At 41.0% G+C, this 20776-nt stretch overlaps 1 protein-coding gene across 2 annotated transcripts in view; it reads right to left on the bottom strand.

Moving 5' to 3' along the window:
* Window positions 1–20776, bottom strand: part of acsl5 (acyl-CoA synthetase long chain family member 5) — a 114007-nt gene that overhangs the window by 9230 nt on the left and 84001 nt on the right. For both annotated transcript variants that reach the window (XM_072239533.1, XM_072239534.1), the window contains 9 exons: window positions 13815–13866; window positions 12284–12357; window positions 11055–11132; window positions 9585–9719; window positions 4995–5129; window positions 3169–3264; window positions 2790–2862; window positions 1058–1146; window positions 863–979 (listed from right to left, as the gene is read on the bottom strand). In XM_072239533.1, coding sequence (XP_072095634.1) covers window positions 863–979; window positions 1058–1146; window positions 2790–2862; window positions 3169–3264; window positions 4995–5129; window positions 9585–9719; window positions 11055–11132; window positions 12284–12357; window positions 13815–13866 — 849 coding nt within the window. The remainder of the gene's footprint in view (window positions 1–862; window positions 980–1057; window positions 1147–2789; window positions 2863–3168; window positions 3265–4994; window positions 5130–9584; window positions 9720–11054; window positions 11133–12283; window positions 12358–13814; window positions 13867–20776) is intronic.

Here is a 20776-nt window from a genome sequence, read left to right as displayed (position 1 = left end):
AGACTTTTGCACAGTGCTGTAGTGATTTTATGTATTTGCACTGTACTGCTGCTGAAGAAAAAACACATTTCATGTCATACGTGAGTGATGATAAACCTGATTCTGATATGGGTCTCTATTGTGGATTGAGAGTGGGAAGGGGGCAGGGAGAGGGGAATCATGGTTGGGAAAAGGGGAAGGGAGAGCAGAAGGAGCGGGAAGCACCAGAGAGACATTCTGTAATGATCAATAAACCAATTGTTTGGAATCAAATGACCTTGTCTGATGTCTCAGACCAGGGTGTGTCTGGACCCTCATCACTCCCCCCGACCCAACCCTAGCACTCCTTCTCTGCCACCTGTCCCCCACACCTCCCACAGCGCTCCACCCTCACCATTTCCAACATCCTTTGCTCCTGCTAGATTTACTATCTCTCACTCTCTCACCCATCCACAGCGACAAATACAGTACTGTGCAAAAGTCTTTTTTTCTTACCCGATTCTTACACTGTACTTTAGATCAAACAAAACTAACAATTAAGCTCACCACCAAATAAAGCTGAATTTGTTCAAAATGTGAGAAGTCATCATTCAAAAGTATCTTCCCGACAAAGAAATAGCACTACAAACAATATAATTTCTATTCTGGACAAATTCCTCAAAGGAGAAAAAGAGATGACGACCCGACAGGTATATTTCAATGTTCAGCCATTTGTCCTGTTCCAATTAAGTGCCAAATAAAATAGGTCCACTAAAGTGAACATTAATCTTTCTCAATGAATTTAGTACAGGACCTTTAAGAGTCTGTAATGCAAACAGACATGAGAGCAGGATCAGAAAAGGCTACTCACAATGAATAAGTTTTCAAGGATAAATAGTCTTACCGGCAGCCACTTTCCTATGTCCCCTGTATGGAGCCATCCTTCAGCATCTATAGCTTCAGAGGTCCTCTCTGGGTCTTTCAGATAACCTTTGAATACATTTGTACCTTTGATGCAAACCTAGAATGGAAGAGCCCACATGATCAGTAAGTGTTTGTATACAAGAACCAAAACAGTTTACAATATGTTTTTCTTTACCTCTCCTTCCCCTTTAGAAGCAAAGTAATTCATGTCTTCAACATCAACTAATTTCACGATGTTGCAAGGAAGTGGTGGACCAACGTGGCCTAGAATGAAAAATAGTACGGAAATATCTTGGATCAGTGTACCAGAAGAAAGCTTGTGATCACAATTCTCCCCTAGGCTGGTCAATTAGTGCGCAGGGCGAGTGAGTCACTCACTCAAGAATGTTTGTACTAGGTTTGTTAGAATCTACTGCATTGATTGAAGAAAATGATTTGAGAAAAAGTCTTCCAATTGCTTTTGTCTTCAATAGATGTGACCATATCATTTCCTTCACCTTGCTGGATTTCTTTGCAGTAGAGACTGCCTGCAAGATACCACATCAATGTTTCTTTGACCTCTTTAGTTATACAAGCTCTCAGACTCTCATTTTGATCCGGTAGTTTGCAACCTTTTTTATGCCATGGACCAAAACCATTAAGCAAGGAATCTCTGGACCCCAGGTTGGGAACCTCTGGTTTGACCAGTTAACCATTTCAAAGTTCAAATTTATTATCAAAGGATATATGTCAAATACAAACTTGAGATTCACCTTCCTGCAGGTACTCACAAAACAAAGAAACACAATAGAATTCCCAGACAGCACCAAAGACTGCCACATATCCAAGGTGCAAAAGAGGACAGATTGCGCAAATAGTAAAAAAAAAGTAAACAAAAACACATGGAACTTAATCGGCAGAGTACATGAAACTTTATGTTTAGCCTTCAAGGTAGTGTATATTGCCATGAATATCGATTTCTCCTTCCGGTAAAAAAATGATTCTATTCCCCACTCTGGCCTCTTGCCTCTTCTCACCTGCCTATCATCTCCTTCCCTTCCTCCTGTCGTCCACTCTCTTCTCCTATCAGATTCTTTCCTCTCCAGCCCTTTACCTTTCCTCACCACCCGGCTTCACCTATCACCTTCTAGCTATCCTCCTTCCCTCCCCCCCCCACACTTTTTTATTCTGGCATCTTCCTGCCTTCCTTTCCAATCCTGAAGAAGGGAAGAAGGGTCTTGGTCCAAAAGGTCAACTGTTTATTCATTTCTATAAATACTGTCTGACCTGCTGGGCTCCTCCAGCATCTTGTGTGTGTTGATCTGAATTTCCAGCATCTGCAGAACCTCTCGTGTTTATTCTTTTCCACAGATGATGCCTGACCTGCTGAGTACCTCCAGCATTTTGTGTATGTAGCATATATAGATTTTAAGTTACAATCTACGTTTGTACATAAATTTGCAATTATTCATAAAAAAAAGATACTGAGCATTTGTGGAAGGTGAAGCTTCTGCTACACTTTACAAAATGTTTGCAGGTCCCGGCGTGTGTCCCGGCAGCATTGATCCACAGGTCACATCTCTTGATCCATTGCCATCTGGAGGCTTGTTCAGCAGCTCTTTCCTGATAGCTCGTTTCTTTCCAGCCCTTTTACCAAGTGGATTTCATCGCTGCTATAAGACTGTGTGTATCTGACCAAACTGCTGATGATCCATGAACTTACTAAAGTTTATTTTTTGTGAGACCCATACACATTTTTCTGGGCAGCCCCCCCTGTTCATTGGTAACCCATTTATAAATTCAACAGCCAATAGACATACCACATTGATATGCAGACTTAATCAAACATCTGAAGAAACGAATGAAAGATGTTAATTAACTTCTTTGAGAGAAGAGGAATGGAGACTAAGTGTTAAAAGACAAGTTACCAGCTGCAGAATCTCCAGCCATTGAAAAGGTACATCCAGCAGTGCATTCAGTTTGTCCGTATCCTTCAAAAATCTATTGATAAAGTAAAGATACAGGATCCCAGTTCAGTTGTATTTTTTAAAATTCAAAACCATGTTTGTGATAATCTAAAACAACATTTTGTTCACTCAATGCAATAACAACTTTAAATTTGAAGCCACTTCTTTCCATTCTAAGAAATACAATGTTTTGCTCTGTTTTTACACAAAACTTTTAATTGTTCAAAATGTTTGCAGACCTGAAATTTTAAAAGAAGTCATCTGCAGGGTGGAATGTAAATCTGGAGTAGAAGCAAATGAACAACAAAAATAAAAACATAAGCCGTAAATCGATACCTACTGGACAGCCTAACGCCGCTCGAAGAAATGTCAGAATTGTAGGGGAAATGGGGGCCGCTCCTGTCACCATTATACGAACACGTCCTCCCAAGGTAGCCTTCCGTAGGTAGAACAATTTAGAAAAACATTTTAAATGTTTATTGAAACTAAACACACAATGAGCTGCTTCTTTCAGGATTAAACTAGAATCTGCAATTTATAAGCTATGAGGTATCAGTTAACAGAATTTGTATTGGTGTTAGGGAGTTACCAAGATCTATTTAATATGTTACATCCATTTGCAAGCAGATTACATTTATAAATCACTTTCAATATTTCATATGACAATTATCAGATAAAGTTTGACATCAAGTCACACATTCAGTTAAAATCATAAGAAACAGAAGGAAAAGGCCACTTAACCCCTCACACATGATCCGCTACACAATAAAATCATGACTGATCATTTACCTCAACACCACTTTCCTATACTGACCGCACATCCTTCAGTATTGAAAAATCCATTGACCTCCATTGTTAGAACTTCAAGAACTGCATTTGTTCATAGATCTAACGAAGTTGTATTATATTGCAATGCACTCCCCAGTGGCAATATAGGACTGTGGATACTGTGGGGTCTAACTTTTGTCAAGAGTTTTAAATTCTTAAATGCATTAGTGTAAATAAACACTATTTGATATTTTCCATAATGATAACCATGAACAGCAAAAAAATGCATTAAAGCTACATGGGTTTGAAAACAGAGGTCCTTTTCCTTGGCCAGTCATAATCAGGGCATCAAAAGTTACAGGGAACAGGCAGGAGAATGAGGTTGAATTCAAAGTTCAAAGTAAGTTTATAATCAAAGTACAAATATGTCACCATATATGACCCTGAGATCCATTTTCTTGTGGACACACTCAGTAAATCCAATAACTACACAGAATCAATGAAAGACCAGACAGAGCGGACACCCAGTGTGCAAAAAGAAAACAAACTGTGCAAATACAAAAAGAAAAAATCAATAATAATAAATAAGCAATAAATATTGAGAACATGAGACGAAGGATCCTTGAAAGTGGGCCCATAGTTTGTGGAAACAGTTCAGTGTTGGGGCAAGTGAAGTTATCCCCTCTGGTTCAGGTTGTAACCAGAGGTTGTAAACTTCTGGTTTACAAAGTTGTAAATTTCAATGAGGGATAATGTATCAGCTATGATGCTATGATGGAAGGGCAGAGCAGATGGAATGGCCTAATTCTGCTCCATTAGTCTTATAATGGATAAATCCATGTATTTAATATTCCTCATTATGAATGCACTCAGAATTGTAAACATGCAAGGATGTTTGGTGTAATGGATTGTTCTGGAAATGGATTTCCCTTCCTTTACGTAACTTCTTTTTGGCATCTATAAAGCAGTTAGTCTGCCATAAATTCACAAGTGACTGCAGATGGTGGAATCTTCATTAAAAATGACTACTGAGTCCTGATGCAGGGTCTCAGTCCAATATATTGACCACGCCTTTTGTCTTCATATATGCTACTCTCCCCACTGAGTTCTTACAGCAGTTCAATTTTCACTCTACCATGAACCTTGTGGTGAATTAGCTGCAGAATAAAAGTTTGTAAGCATTATCGTCATGGTGTTTTCCTGGCAAAAAAACATTTATAGACAGGTGTACTCATTATTATCCAAATCCTCTGAAGAGTTGTATGGCTCAGTGCTATGTTGAGATGACCAAAACACCATGCAGGAACCAATAATCACCATAACCACTGCTATAAACAGATAAATATCAACTAAATTATGTTCTCTCTGGCCATTATGAGATGAACTGTCTATACATACCTGAATTTTGTTGAAGATCAGTTTGTCCCAGAAACTGTCATTTCTAATAATTCCTCTGGATAATTCAGCTTGTTTGCTGCTAATAGCAGTATTTAATAGCCATTTCTTAAAGGGGGATTGAAACTCAGCTTGCACCTATGATAAATAAATCAACACAAAATAAATTCACCATAAATACGATTTCAGAATTACCTAACCATAGATATTTTGGTTTTGAATTAAGGAAGACTGGTTAATGAGGGCACATTTCAGTAGAAAGTACAGATAATCTCTCTTAATAGCTGTAATAAGATTAGGTTAAATAGAAACAACTCCATGCATTCAAGCAATGAGGTCAACTTCAACTTCTAATCTCTTTTACAGTACTGTGCAAAAGTGATAGGGACATATACATAACTACCTTAAAAAAGTATTCAGCTCCCACAATTATTTTCACATTTTACTGTCTCATTTTCTAAATTTAAAATATATAAAAGTACAATCTTTTGAGCCAATTTACAAAACTTTGTGCATCATGTTAATTCAAAAAAAAAATTCCCAAACCTGTCAACAATTTACTAAAAGTTAAAAATCAAAATTGAAGTGTCCATCCATTTTGTAATTACTACACTAACTTCCTCAAGTGCAACATACTTGTAACCTGACCAGCTCACCCAATTTGTTGATGTAGAAAATTGGAGGAGCACCTATTTTCAATGATTGATAAGAGTAAGTATACCCTCTCTCTGTAAGGTCCAACAGTATGGTAGATTTTCAACAAACCAGACCAAAATGAAGATAAAACAGCATTCAAGACAAGTCAGGGAAGTCAGAATCAGGTTTATTATCACCAACATGTGTTGTGAAATTTGTCAGTTTAGCAGCAGCAGTTCAATGCAATACACGATAATATAGAAAAAAAAGTAAATCAATTACTGTAGGTATATATGTATATTAAATAGATAAAAAAAAGTGTAAAATTTCAGATTGTGCTATCCAAGATTCCTTGAGCTTTACACCAGCCATAGCTGGCATACGGGTACTTCAATACAGTCACCAAACTGGGTTGAAAAGACAGGTGATTGTGTTCGTTTAGCATTTTACTCAATGTTTTTAAGTAACACCTTGAAATTTACACACGTAATTAAAATACTTTTGGAATATATAGTTGTTTACATCTAATGCCGCTGTTGATTTTTCAAGACTTTATAGCAGGGCATGCACTGAAGGTGGGAGGGGGTAGGTTCAAATGGGAGTGAAAGGGAACATTTGAAATGTACAAAATCCTGAGGGATTCCAGCAGGCTGGGTGAGAGAATGGAGCATTGGTGCAGGATTTCAGAATTAGGTTTAATATCATCGGCATATGTCATGAAACGTGTTGTCTTTGCGGCAGCAGTACAATGTAAAACATGACAGTAGAGAGAAAAGAATCTGTGGATTACAGTAAGTACTGTATACCTGTTTACTTATATATTTACTGTAATTCGTAGATAAAGTAAATAAGTAGTGCAAGAAAAATTGGAAAGCAGAAGTATTGAGGTAGTGTTCATGGGTTCAATGTCCACTCAGAGATCTGATGGCGGGTTGGGGAGAAAGCTATTCCTGAGTGGCTGAGTGTGTGCCTCCAGGCTTCTGTACCTCCTTCCTGATGATAACAACGAGAAGAGGGTGATTGGGTCCTTGATGATGGATGCCACCTTCTGAGGCGTTGCTCCTTGAAGATGCCCTGGAAACTATAGAGGCTTGTACCTTTGATGGAGCAGACCAATTTTACAACTCTCTGCAGTTTACTGTGATCCTGTGCAGTAGTCCCCCAATGTGCGCCCCGCCATACCAGACGGTGATGCGGCCAGTTAGAATGCTAATGCTACTTCTTCAGAGCTCCAGCAGCTGGGGTTTACAGTAATCTGACCTCCGGTGTGTGTCCATGTGAGGTTTGCACAGTCTCCTTGGGACTGTACAAGTTTGGCCCAGGTGCTGATGTGTTAATTAGTAACTGTAAATTACTGCTCAGTATAGGCAATTGGCAAAATTACCCAAGGGGAGTTTGTGTGAGAGAGTGAGAGAGTAAATTACAATCGTACAGGGAAATAAACAATTTGCTCTTGTGAGAGGTGGCTGAGGCCCTGTGATCAAATAACCTCCATCGAAAGCATAATAAGTGATTAGGTGGGAGGAGTTCTTCCAGGGAGAATATCCAGAACTGGGGGTGGGGGGGGTCACTGTTTAAATTGAAGTCTTCTCAGGTGGACAGATGTGAGTCTTTGAAACTCTCCTCAGCAAGGCAGATGGAAGCAGATTCTTTGAATATTTGAATATTTTGAAGAAGAGGTGGGTGGATTCTTAATAAGTGTAGGGGTGAAAGGTCATCACGGGCAGACAGGCGTGCAGAGTTGAGTTTTCGATCAGGTCATTCATGATCTTATTAATATGCAGAGCAGGGTGAAGGGGTTGAATGGCCTACACCTGTTTTTAATTTATATATTTGTTTGTTCATATGCTTGACAGCAGTGAACATACAGAAGGATGTCAGAGAACTCTAGGAGCCATTGCCCAAATCACAGTTATCCCTCCTAACCCACTCTGCATTGTTGGGCAGCTGTCAACAGTGTGGCAGTATCTCCACTGCGTTCACGGGACTGAAGGATTTTAGTGTGGTAGTAGGAATACCTTGGGGAAGGGGCTGGTGGGGAGAGAAAAGAGTGTGAGGAGCAGACTGGATCGAATGCAATGTATCCAAATGACCTTTGATATATGGACATATCACTGGCCACTAAGCAATTTACCAGTATTCACATCGATAATTGTCATTGTGAATCTTCATGCTATGTACTTACCAGGGGACTTCCACTTCAAATGGCAGGACATTAAAGGCAGTTAATAAAATTTGCCATTACAGTTCCTTTCTCAATCAGAATCAGATTTAATGTCACTGGCATATGTTGTGAAATTAATTAACTTGGTGGCAAATGCAATACATGAAAATATAGGGAAAAACTGAATTATAGCAAATATATATACAAGTATATCAAATAATTAAATTGAATAAGTAGTGCAAAAACAGATATAAAAAAGTAGTGAGGTAGTGTTCATGGGTTCAATGTCCATTCAGAAATAGGATGGCAGAGCGGAAGAAGCTGTTCCTGAATCACTGAGTGTGTGCCTTCAGCACACCTACTTCCTGGTGGTAACAATGAGAAGAGGGCAGGTCCTGGGTGATGGGAGTCCCTAATGATGGATGCCGCTTTTTTGAGGCATCGCTCCCTGAAGAAATCCTGGACACCATGGAGACTGGTGCCCATGATGGAGCTGACTGAGTTTACAACTCTCTGCAGCTTACTTTGATCCTGTGCCGTAGCCCCCTACCCCACGATGGTGCAGCCAGTCAGAATGCTCTTCGCAGAGAGTGGTGCATTAAGATTTTCTGTCTGAGAAGCCAACCAAATCTCAAATAGTCAACCAAGCAGAGAAGTAAGCTGTTCTCTTCTGAACAATTTTGGCAAAAGAACACCTGATTTTAAGGGCTTTTTGAAAATTGCAGAAACTGGAATATTAAAATTTCAGCACGGATAAAATTAGTTGTTATCTTTGAGAACTTTAAACACAAATCATGTTATTAGAATTTGATTATAATTTATAATTAGTTATCCTAAGCTCCAACATTAAGAGCGATTAAATTCGGATGTTTAATCTGATCAAACGATTTGATGGACTTGAGAGAGAAAACTGTTGCCTGTAATTTTTCAAAAACTAATAACTGGAACTCCCTATATCCTTCAAGGATGAAGTTAGGAAGCACTTCTTCACATAAGTTTTACTGGAAACATGGGACTCTCTGAGCAAAACCCAATAAAATTGCCAGGCATTGGAAATTTTTAAAATCAGCTTAGTTGTGTTAGGCAAAGGCAACAGAAGTTAAAAAACCTCAAAAGGTGAGTGACATTGAAACACAGATCAGACATTGCCCTCTACAAAGATAGATACTCTTTCCTGTCCAACCAGTGGACCTAAGGTTGTGCCATTAATTGGAAACTGGTAGGGGAAGTGAAGAAAGGGAAATGTAAGGTCCTTGTTATAATCATCTCGAAAAACAAAATATTCAACTTCTTCCACATATCGGTCCATGGCCTCTTCTTGTGTCACAATAAGGCCACTCTCAGGGTGGAGGAGAAACACCTCATATTCTGTCTGAGAAGCCCCTGACCTGATAGCATGAACATCGATTTCTCCTGGTAAATAAAATCCCCTTTACCTCCCTTCTTCTATTTCCTACTCTGACCTCTTGCCTCTTCTCACCTGCCTGTCACCTCCCCCTGGTGCCTCTCCACCTTCCCTTTCTCCTATGGGCCACTCTCCTCTCCTACTAGATTCCTCCTTCTCCAGCCCTTTACCTTTCTAACTCACCAGACTTCACCTATCACCTTCTAGCGATCATCCTTTCCGCTCCCCCACCTTTTTATTCTGGCATCTTCCCCCTTCCTTTCCAGTCATGAGGAAGGGCGTTGACCCATAGCATCACCTGTTTATTCATTTCTGTAGACCTACTGAGTTCCACCAGCATTCTGTGTGTGTTGCTTTGTCCATATTACCTTCTACAAAAGGAACAAACCTTATCATAGGCCCGGGTCAGAAGTCTAGGCACAACAGGAAAGATTGTAGGCCGAAGGGTCTTCATGTCGTCTGACAGCAGTCGAATGTCACCTTGGAAGAACCCGACTTTGGCACCGCTGCAGTAGAGTGCTGTCTGACAATACAATTAAATCCATTTAATAAGCTATTTTCATCATGACCCCATGAATAAATTGCATCCTAACCATAAGCTACTGTAAAAAATAAAGACAATGATATATGCAAAAACTATATAATTTCACTTTACAGCTAATGGATCCCTGCGAATAACTAAGTTAGCTACAGAGGAAATTTTATTATCAAAGTACATACATGTCACTGTATACAACCCTGAGATTCATTTTCCTGTGGGCATACTCAACAAACCTATAGAATAGAAACTATAACAGGATCAATGAAAGATCAACCAGAGTGCAGAAGACAACAAACTTTGCAAATGCAAATATATAAAAAAATAGCAATAAATAATGACAACATAAGGTAACAAGGTAAAGAATCTTTAAAGTGAGATGATTGGTTATGGAAACATCTCAATGATGTGCCAAGTGAGCATAGGTATCCCCTTTTGTCCAGGAACCTGATGGTTGAGGGGTAGTAACTGTTCTTGAACCTGGTGGTGTGAGTCCTGAAGCTCGTGTACCTTCTACCTGATGGCAGCAGCGAGAAAAGTGCATGGCCTGGGTGGCAGGGATCTTTGATGACGGATGCTGCTTTTCTACAGCAGCATATCATGTGCTCAATGGCAGGGAGGGCTTTACCCATGATGTACTGGGCTGAATCTCCTACCTTTTGTGGGATTTTCCAGTCAAAGTCATTGGTGTTTCCATACCAGGCCATGATGCAGCCCGTCAATATACTGTCCACCACACACCTATAGAAGCCTGTCAAAGTTTTAGGTGTCATGCTGAACCTCCGCAGACCCCTGAGGAAGTAGAGGTGCTGGCATGCTTTCTTCATAATTGCACTTACGTGCTGGGTCCAGGAGAGGTCTTCCGAAATAACAATGCCCAGAAATTTAATATTACATCCAGGCAAGTTGCTTGTTGTTGTTGTTCATCTCCATGCCTTGTGGCACATTGGATGGCAACCTTGCTGTTTCTTTCACATCTCTCTGTGTTTTTTTTTACGTGGACGAGTTACTAGCTTGATGCTCAGCCCCGCACAGACAGAAACCATGTGGGAGCCGGCTGGATTCAAATCTGGCACTACTCGCCTCCACGTCCGGTGCAGATGCCACTACACCAGCGCCCGGCAAGTTGTTCTTGGGACGCCAATAATAATGTTGAGGTGTAAAATATGGAGACTCTTAATTTAATTAAATTAGAAACCCAAATTATTCACACCTCAAAATCTTGCCCAAAATTAACATCCTCATCTCAAGACTACTTGCTTTGCAGGAGTATGAAGTTTAATTCTGCCCTCGAAATTGCAAGAAAGTTGATATGATTACCTGCACCACTCTTTCAAACATATGTGCCAGGGGAAGGTAGGAGATCGAAATATCATCACTGTTGGGGCTAAGGGTGGGCTGTATAAATAAAAAGGGAGGTCATTACAATACAACTAAGCAACAAATGGCGAGACATGTCAGCACAAGATTCTTCAAAGGAAAATTAATCAATTGGGAATTTCAGTTCGATAATAGCAACTACAGCTATTAGCACTGAAGTTTATGGATTCAATGCTTTATCCAAATCAAACAAAACTTGATTATTGAAAAGCAATCTGCTTTAGGTCAGGCATGTACAGTAAGCACACATTGTCATAGGACTGAAATCTAGAGCAACAATTTGCCACCTTTCAAAAAGAGAATGTTGCAGCACAGAAGAGTTTCTGGCCCCTTTGACTTTCCCAAATATGCAATAACTGCTTTAAGAAGACTTCTAATCCCATTTAATGCGTTGTTTTCAAGTCAAGTCGTGTCTACTAAATAAAGCATGAGTATGTGTGTGCATAGGTGCAATGAAACACTTGCAGCTTTATGGCAGGCACATAACATTAAAAACACAGCATTCACAAGACAGACATAAATGACCTATAGTAGGGGAGTCTAGGACCAGAATGAACAGCCTCAGAATAGAGGGACATCCATGTAGAGATGAGGAGGAATTTCTTTAGCCAGAGGTTGGTGAATCTGTGGAGTTTGTTGCCACAGGTAGCTGTGGAGGCCAGGTCATTGTGTGTATTTAAGGCGTTGGTTGATGGGTTCTTGATTAGTCAGGGCATGAAAGATTACATTGAGAAGGCTGACGAATGGAGTTGAGAGGGAAATGGACCAGCCATGATGAAACCATGAAGCAGACTCGATAGACCAAATGGCCCAATTCTGCTCTTGTGTCTTATGGTCTAAATTAAACAAAATTTTTTACAAAATTTTACCATTTGAAGGCACATTCTTACTTCTCTTTCAACATTTTAAGTATTGTCTCTATCTTTCCTATCTTAAAGTACCTGAGTTTAAAGAGTAGTGCAAAAACACAAGAGAATTAGATTGGGAAATATCACACCAAAGGACAAGCAAACAAATGCAAAGTGCACAAAAACAAAAAGAGCACTATTTGAAGCATATTATATGTTTGTCTCAATCAGTTCTGTAAAATAACATTGCAAAGTTATCTTTGACCACTGGAATTGCAACTTTTGCTCATATCTCAGCCTCTATAATTTCATTATACATACCCCCACCGTCTCGAAGAATGACACCGAATTAGCCACAACGTTTCCATGAGTCAACATGGCTCCTTTAGGGTCACCTGTTTCAGAAAATACAAAATATTATCAATCATTACCCATCATTTACTATATGCAAATTAAAAATCATTGCTCACTCAGGATCACACTCTCCTATACTCAAATCCATTAAGACAGGATTTTCCAACCTTTTTTATGCCATGAATCCCTATCATTAACCGAGGGGTCCGTGGACCCCAAATTGGGAAACCCTGTATTAAGATATGCAATCATCTTTTATTGATCAAGGTGGATTGTTTTAATTTACTCTCAACGCATCAGAGAATTACAATCCATTTAAAATAAAAATAGAAAATGGTGGAAACAGGCAGTAGGCCAGGCAGCATCTATGGAAAATGAAGCTTCAGAACTTCAAGGATCCCAGACTTAAAATGATAACCATTTCTCTCTGCTCCTGCAGACTCTCTGCAGCGTTTTCTGCTTTTAGTTTCAGATTTCCAGCATCTGCAGTTTCTTTGAAGTAAAATGACACGGAAGATGAGACTTCTGCCAGTTTGTGATGGACACAGCTCTGCTCCCTCCGCCACAAGCAGAACTTCCTCTTGGGCCAAGAAGAGGCCAACCTCAGGGTGGAGGAGCAACACCTTATATTCTGCCTGGGTACTCTCCAACATGATGGCATGAATATAGATTTCTCCTTCTGGTGAAAAAAAATTCCCACCCCTCTTCTATTCCCCACTCTGACCTTTTACTTCTCACTGCCTATCACTTCCCTTGTTCCCTTCCTCCACCTCTTTCTCCTACGGTCCTCTCTCCTCTCCCACCAGATTTCTTCTTCAACCCTTGACCTTTCCCACCCACCTGGCTTCACCTTTCACCTTCCAGCTAGCCTCTTTCCCCTCCCCCCACCTTTTTATTCTGGCAACATCCCCCTTCCTTCTCAGTCCTGATGAGGGTCTCGGCCCGAAATATTGACTGTTTATTCATTTCCATAAACACGACCTGACCTGCTGAGTTCCTCCATCATTTTCTGTTCTGCCAGTTGTGTCCCCAATGCTTGACTAAATTAGACTCAGGAAATGAGGTTATTTAAAAAAAAAGGTTTAAAATTTTGTGAGTTACTTGGGAAAAGATTCATGAGGAAACTCTTTCCAAGGTTGCTCAATCATGCAGTCAGTACTTAAACTGATTAATCTCTGGCAGTATTTTTTAAAGAGTTGGATTCTAAGATGCAAAAATCCCATGAAGCTAACTTTCAACAGTGCAGATCTTCAAATATCATGGCCAATATTCATGTCTTTCTAGATACATGGAACTAAAGAAAGGTCCCCAAATTATGCCAGACAGGGCTCGGTAAATATCTTGGGCAGATTGAAATCGGGTGCTTGGGATTAAAGGACAAGGTGCACATTGTCCTTTCTGTTCCTTGCATGAGAAATGTGTTATTCTCATTACAATCAACATGTTAAGGGAAAAAGTCATGATGGAAGAAATCTCTCAAACTTGAGAATTGAAGTACCTGTTGTTCCGCTTGTAAAGCACACGATACTCAAGTCATCAGGTTTTGGTGGCTAGAAAACATTATTTTAAAATTATAAACTTGATTAAGTAATATTTTATTTTGAAAAAAAGATACAATTTATTCTACATTTAAAATTGACTTTAAAATTAAGCATTGAAACACATTAACTTGGTAATCAATTAAAATGAAAGGAAAAAATAAATTCCTTCTAATATAGAAACATAGAAACATAGAAAATAGGTGCAGGAGTAGGCCATTCGGCCCTTCGAGCCTGCACCGCCATTTATTATGATCATGGCTGATCATCCAACTCAGAACCCCGCCCCAGCCTTCCCTCCATACCCCCTGATCCCCGTAGCCACAAGGGCCATATCTAACTCCCTCTTAAATATAGCCAATGAACTGGCCTCAACTGTTTCCTGTGGCAGAGAATTCCACAGATTCACCACTCTCTGTGTGAAGAAGTTTTTCCTAATCTCGGTCCTAAAAGGCTTCCCCTTTATCCTCAACTGTGACCCCTCGTTCTGGACTTCCCCAACATCGGGAACAATCTTCCTGCATCTAGCCTGTCCAATTCCTTTAGGATTTTATACCTTTCAATCAGATCCCCCCTCAATCTTCTAAATTCCAACGAGTACAAGCCCAGTTCATCCAGTCTTTCTTCATATGAAAGTCCTGCCATCCCAGGAATCAATCTGGTGAACCTTCTTTGTACTCCCTCTATGGCAAGGTTGTCTTTCCTCAGATTAGGGGACCAAAACTGCACACAATACTCCAGGTGTGGTCTCACCAAGGCCTTGTACAACTGCAGTAGTACCTCCCTGCTCCTGTACTCGAATCCTCTTGCTATAAATGCCAGCATACCATTCGCCTTTTTCACCGCCTGCTGTACCTGCATGCCCACTTTCAATGACTGGTGTATAATGACACCCAGGTCTCGTTTCACCTCCCCTTTTCCTAATCAGCCACCATTCAGATAATAATCTGTTTTCCTATTTTTGCCACCAAAGTGGATAACTTCACATTTATCCACATTAAATTGCATCTGCCATGAATTTGCCCACTCACCCAACCTATCCAAGTCACTCTGCATCCTCTTAGCATCCTCCTCACAGCTAACACTGCCGCCCAGCTTCGTGTCATCCGCAAACTTAGAGATGCTGCATTTAATTCCCTCATCCAATTCATTAATATATATTGTAAACAACTGGGGTCCCAGCACTGAGCCTTGCGGTACCCCACTATTCACCGCCTGCCATTCTGAAAAGGTCCCGTTTATTCCCACTCTTTGCTTCCTGTCTGCTAACCAATTCTCCATCCACATCAATAACTTACCCCCAATACCATGTGCTTTAAGTTTGCACACTAATCTCCTGTGTGGGACCTTGTCAACAGCCTTTTGAAAATCCAAATATACCACATCCACTGGTTCTCCCCTATCCACTCTACTAGTTACATCCTCAAAGAAATTCTATGAGATTCGTCAGACATGATTTTCCTTTCACAAATCCATGCTGACTTTGTCCGATGATTTCACTGCTTTCCAAATGTGCTGTTATCACATCTTTGATAACTGACTCCAGCAGTTTCCCCACCACCGACGTTAGGCTAACCGGTCTATAATTCCCCGGTTTCTCTCTTCCTCCTTTTTTAAAAAGTGGGGTTACATTAGCCACCCTCCAATCCTCAGGAACTAGTCCAGAATCTAACGAGTTTTGAAAAATTATCACTAATGCATCCACTATTTCTTGGGCTACTTCCTTAAGCACTCTAGGATGCAGACCATCTGGCCCTGGGGATTTATCTGCCTTCAATCCCTTCAATTTACCTAACACCACTTCCCTACTAACATGTATTTCGCTCAGTTCCTCCATCTCACTGGACCCTCTGTCCCCTACTATTTCTGGAAGATTATTTATGTCCTCCTTAGTGAAGACAGAACCAAAGTAATTATTCAATTGGTCTGCCATGTCCTTGCTCCCCATAATCAATTCACCTGTTTCTGTCTGTAGGGGACCTACATTTGTCTTTACCAGTCTTTTCCTTTTTACATATCTATAAAAGCTTTTACAGTCAGTTTTTATGTTCCCTGCCAGTTTTCTCTCATAATCTTTTTTCCCCTTCCTAATTAAGCCCTTTGTCCTCCTCTGCTGAACTCTGAATTTCTCCCAGTCCTCAGTTGAGCCACTTTTTCTGGCTAATTTGTACGCTTCTTCTTTGGAATTGATACTATCCCTAATTTCTCTTGTCAGCCACGGGTGCACTACCTTCCTTGATTTATTCTTTTGCCAAACTGGGATGAACAATTGTTGTAGTTCATCCATGCAACCTTTAAATGCTTGCCATTGCATATCCACCGTCAATCCTTTAAGTGTCATTTGCCAGTCTATCTTAGCTAATTCACATCTCATACCTTCAAAGTTACCCCTCTTTAAATTCAGAACCTTTGTTTCTGAATTAACTATGTCACTCTCCATCTTAATGAAGAATTCCACCATATTATGGTCACTCTTACCCAAGGGGTCTCTCACGACAAGATTGCTAATTAACCCTTCCTCATTGCTCAAAACCCAGTCCAGAATAGCCTGCTCTCTAGTTGGTTCCTCGACATGTTGGTTCAAAAAACCATCCCGCATACATTCCAAGAAATCCTCTTCCTCAGCACCTTTACCAATTTGGTTCACCCAATCTACATGTAGATTGAAGTCACCCAGTATAACTGCTGTTCCTTTATTGCACACATTTCTAATTTCCTGTTTAATACCATCTCCGACCTCACTACTACTGTTAGGTGGCATGTACACAACTCCCACCAGCGTCTTCTGCCCTTTAGTGTTACGCAGCTCTACCCATATCGATTCCACATCTTCCCGGCTTATGTCCTTCCTTTCTATTGCGTTAATCTCTTCTTTAACCAGCAACGCCACCCCACCTCCCCTTCCTTCATGTCTATCCCTCCTGAATATTGAATATCCCTGAACGTTGAGCTCCCATCCTTGGTCACCCTGGAGCCATGTCTCTGTGATCCCAACTATATCATAATCATTAATAACAATCTGCACTTTCAATTCATCCACCTTATTAGGAATGCTCCTTGCATTGACACACAAAGCCTTCAGGCGCTCTTTTACAACTCTCTTTGCCCTTATACAACTATGTTGAAAAGTGGCCCTTTTTAATGCTTGCCCTGGATTTGTCGGCCTGCCACTTTTACTTTTCTCCTTACTACTTTTTGCTTCTACCCTCACTTCACACCCCTCTGTCTCTCTGCACTGGTTCCCATTCCCCTGTTGTGAACTAACCTCCTCTCGCCTAGCCTCTTTAATTTGATTCCCACCCCCCAACCATTCTATAAGAACTTGAAATCATAAAGTCTGTAATTAACAACTAGGAGGTAGTAATAAAGGTCATCGTGTTAAGGATTGCCCATATTTCACCCTGTGATCATCTTTAATGGTCACTCAGTATTGTGTTATAGTTGGAGCAGTGATAAGGTGGAAGAGAGTCCAGAGTCCCCAGGTTTAAAATACTGTAACTTTGTTCTACAGGTATCGATTATAACCAACATTATGATGACAAGCTCTGCCATATTCATCAGGAATGACGCCTGGGCATGTTTAGTCTGGTGGTATTTATACTCCCATCATCCGTCCCTCCTGATTGGTTAGACCTCATCCAATCAGGTTTCCGCTGTCCCAACACTCGAATTCTAGTTCTTTCTTAGAGTGAGACCTTCATCTTTGTTAAAATTCTTTTCCTCCACTTTTATTTCAATGGCTTCCTTCTTCCAGTGGTCCCGAAAGCCATTGGTGCAGCACAGTAGTTTTGTGCTATCAAAGTCAATCCAATGGCCATTGCAACTGCAATGTTCTGTTACCGCCAGTTCCTCCGGGTAACCCAAATGTAAGGAAGTGCAAGTCACTGCTTATGCAGTGCAAAGATGACCTGTTACTCAGGATGGCTAGTGTTTGCAAGATTCCCTGTGAATGCGGAGCAGCGTATATTGGGGGAATAATGAAATCGTGGATGAACTGAATAAGTATTTTGCATCAGTCTTAACTGTGGAAGACACTAGCAGTATGGTGGAAGTTCCAGGTGTCAGGGAACATGAAGTGTGTGAAGTTACCATTACTAGAGAGAAGGTTCTTGGGAAACTGAAAGGTCTGAAGGTAGATAAGTCACCTAGATCAGATGGTGTATGCCCCAGAGTTCTGAAAAAGGTGGTTGAAGAGATCATGGAGGCACTAGTAATGATCTTTTGTAATGATCATGTCAGGTCATTGGTCTGAGTGCTACTGGTACCATGTAACCCAGTACTACCTGTCGCATGGTCGGGTGGTCGGCGACTAAATCAGCTCCCCCACCAGGCTTGCCTGGTGAGGAGGGTGGCTAGACACCCTGCAGGACGAAAAACAAGACCTGTTAAAGGGTGGATGAACACTCTGGTAGGGAAAACAGCCATCTAGCAAACACGTGCCATGAGACGTGGAAAGGTCATCCCTTGCATCGAAGCTTGGTCTGGCCATTCACTGCAACAGAACCTCCCCCAGCCGTCTTGGACCCTACCATGCCGCTGGATCCGGGAGGGGATGTTGAGAGGGTGGGACTGGACCTGTACAACCCCCTATTCACCTAAAATCCACTCACGCACATGCTGTTCCTATGTGAGGAGTGGGGTATAAACCCCACTAACTGACTGAAAGGAACAATCATCATCCTATGGGATGGATAACCAGAGAGAGTAATGGTCTTTCAAGAATCACTAGATTCTAGAACTGGTCTGGAAGACAGGAAAATTGCAAATGTCACTTCACTCTTCAAGAAGGGAGGGAAGCAGAAGAAAGGAAACTATGGACCAATGAGTCTGACCTCAGTAGTTGGGAAGATGTTTGAGTCAATTATTAAGAATGAGGTTTCAGGGTACTTAGAGGCACTTGATGAAATAAGCCGTAATTAGCATGGTTACCCCAGGGAAAATCTTGCCTGACAAATCTGTCAGAATTCTTTGAAGTAACAAGCAGGGTAGTCAAAGGAGAATCAGTTGATGTTGGGAACTTGAATTTTCAGAAAGCCTTTGACAAGGTGGCACACATGAGGCTGCTTAACAAGCCATGACCCCATGGTATTAGAGGAAAGATTCTAGCTTGGATAAAGCAGTGGCTGATTGGCAGGAGGCAAAGAGTGGGAATAAAGGGAGCCTTTTCTGACTGGCTGCCGGTGACCAGTGGTGTTCCACAGGGGTCTGTGTTGGGACCAATTCTTTTTACATTTTTTGTCAATAATCTGGATGATGGAATTTATGGCTTTGTTGCAAAGTTCGAAGACAATATGAAGATCGGTGGAGGGTTTAGGTAGGAAGAACTTGGACAGGTTAATAGAATGGGCAAAGAAATGGTAGATGGAATGCAGAGCTGGAAAGTGTTTGGTCATGCACTTTGGTAAAGGGTTGCCAATTTTCTAAATGGAGAGAATATACAAAAAAACTGAGATGCAGGATTCCCTGAGTTTGAAGGTTGGGTCTGTGGTGAGGAAGGCAAATGCACTGTTAGCATTCATTGCAAAAGGACTAGAATATAAAAGCAAGGATGTAATGTTGAGACTTTATAAAGCACTGGTGACGCCTCACTTGGAGTATTGAGAGTAGCTCTGGGCCCCTTATCTTAGAACGGATGTGTTGAATCTGGAGAGGGGTAAAAGGAGATTCACAAAAATGATTCCAGGATTGAATGGCTTGTCGTATGAAGAATGTCTGATGGTTCTGGGCTTGTATTCACTAGAATTCAGAAGATTGAGGGGTGACTTCTTTGAAACCTATCATATAGTGAAAGGCTTTAATCGAGTGGACGTGGAGAGGATGCCTCCTATGGTGGAAAAGTCTAAGACCAGAGGACACAGCATCAGAATAAAAGGGCATCCTTTTGGAACAGACGAGGAAGAATTTCTTTAGCCAGCGGGTGGTGAATCTGTGGAATTCATTTCCACAGGCTGTAGATGAGGCCAAGTCTTTATGTATATTTAAGGCAGAAGTTGATAGTTTCTTGATTGGTCAGGGCATGAAGGGATACAGGGAGAAGGCAGGACTTTGAGGCTGAGAAAAAAATTGGATCAGCTACGATGAAATGGCAGAACAGACTGGATGGGACAAATGGCCTAATTTTGCTCCCATATCTTATGGTTTTGTGGTCTTACATTGGGCATATGGGATGCACGGTGGAAACCCGAATCAAGGAGCACAGGAGGTGTATCCGTTTGGGTTCCCTGGACAAATCAGCGGTAACAGAACATTGCAAAAACTATTGTGCCACGCCAATAGCTTTTGGGACTACTTGGTGAAAGAAGCCATTGAAATAAAAGTAAAGGAAAAGAACTTTAACAAAGATGAAAGTTTCGCTCTAAGAACTGGAATTCGATTGTAAACACGGTGGGACAGCGGAAACCTGATTGGATGAGGAGTAACCAATCAGGAGGGACAGACAATGGGGGTATAAATACCACTGGACTAGACATATCCAGCCACCATCCCTGGTGAAGATGGCAGACTTTGTCATTGAAACATCAATTAAAATCGACACCTGTGCCAGGCTGGAAGTCCAAGAAGAGTTTGTCCATCATATACGCCAGGAAAGCACTAGATCCTTTTTTAAACTTAATTCTGATGAAACACATTTAAAAAATTGAGCTGTTTTTGTACCCAAATGAAATGCCAGGGAAATTAAATGACATTATTTTGTAAAAACTGAGTAGAAGAAATTAAGGTAAAGGTAAATTCAAAGTCCTTTACAAGAAAAGTGCTCCCCACCACTGAGTACATTTACAAGGAGCGCTGTTCAGGAAGGTAGCTTCTATCACTAAAGACCCCCACCTTCCGGACCATGCTCTCTTCTTGCTGCTGCTATCAGAAAGGGGACACAGGAGCTACATGACCCACACCATCAGGTTCAGGAACAGTTATTACCCAT

Source organism: Mobula birostris, chromosome 21 (genome assembly GCF_030028105.1).
Source record: "Mobula birostris isolate sMobBir1 chromosome 21, sMobBir1.hap1, whole genome shotgun sequence".
In the NCBI taxonomy this organism is placed as follows: domain Eukaryota; kingdom Metazoa; phylum Chordata; class Chondrichthyes; order Myliobatiformes; family Myliobatidae; genus Mobula; species Mobula birostris.
The sequence above is the reverse complement of the archived record's forward strand: the minus strand, read 5'-3'. Positions and strand labels throughout refer to the sequence as shown.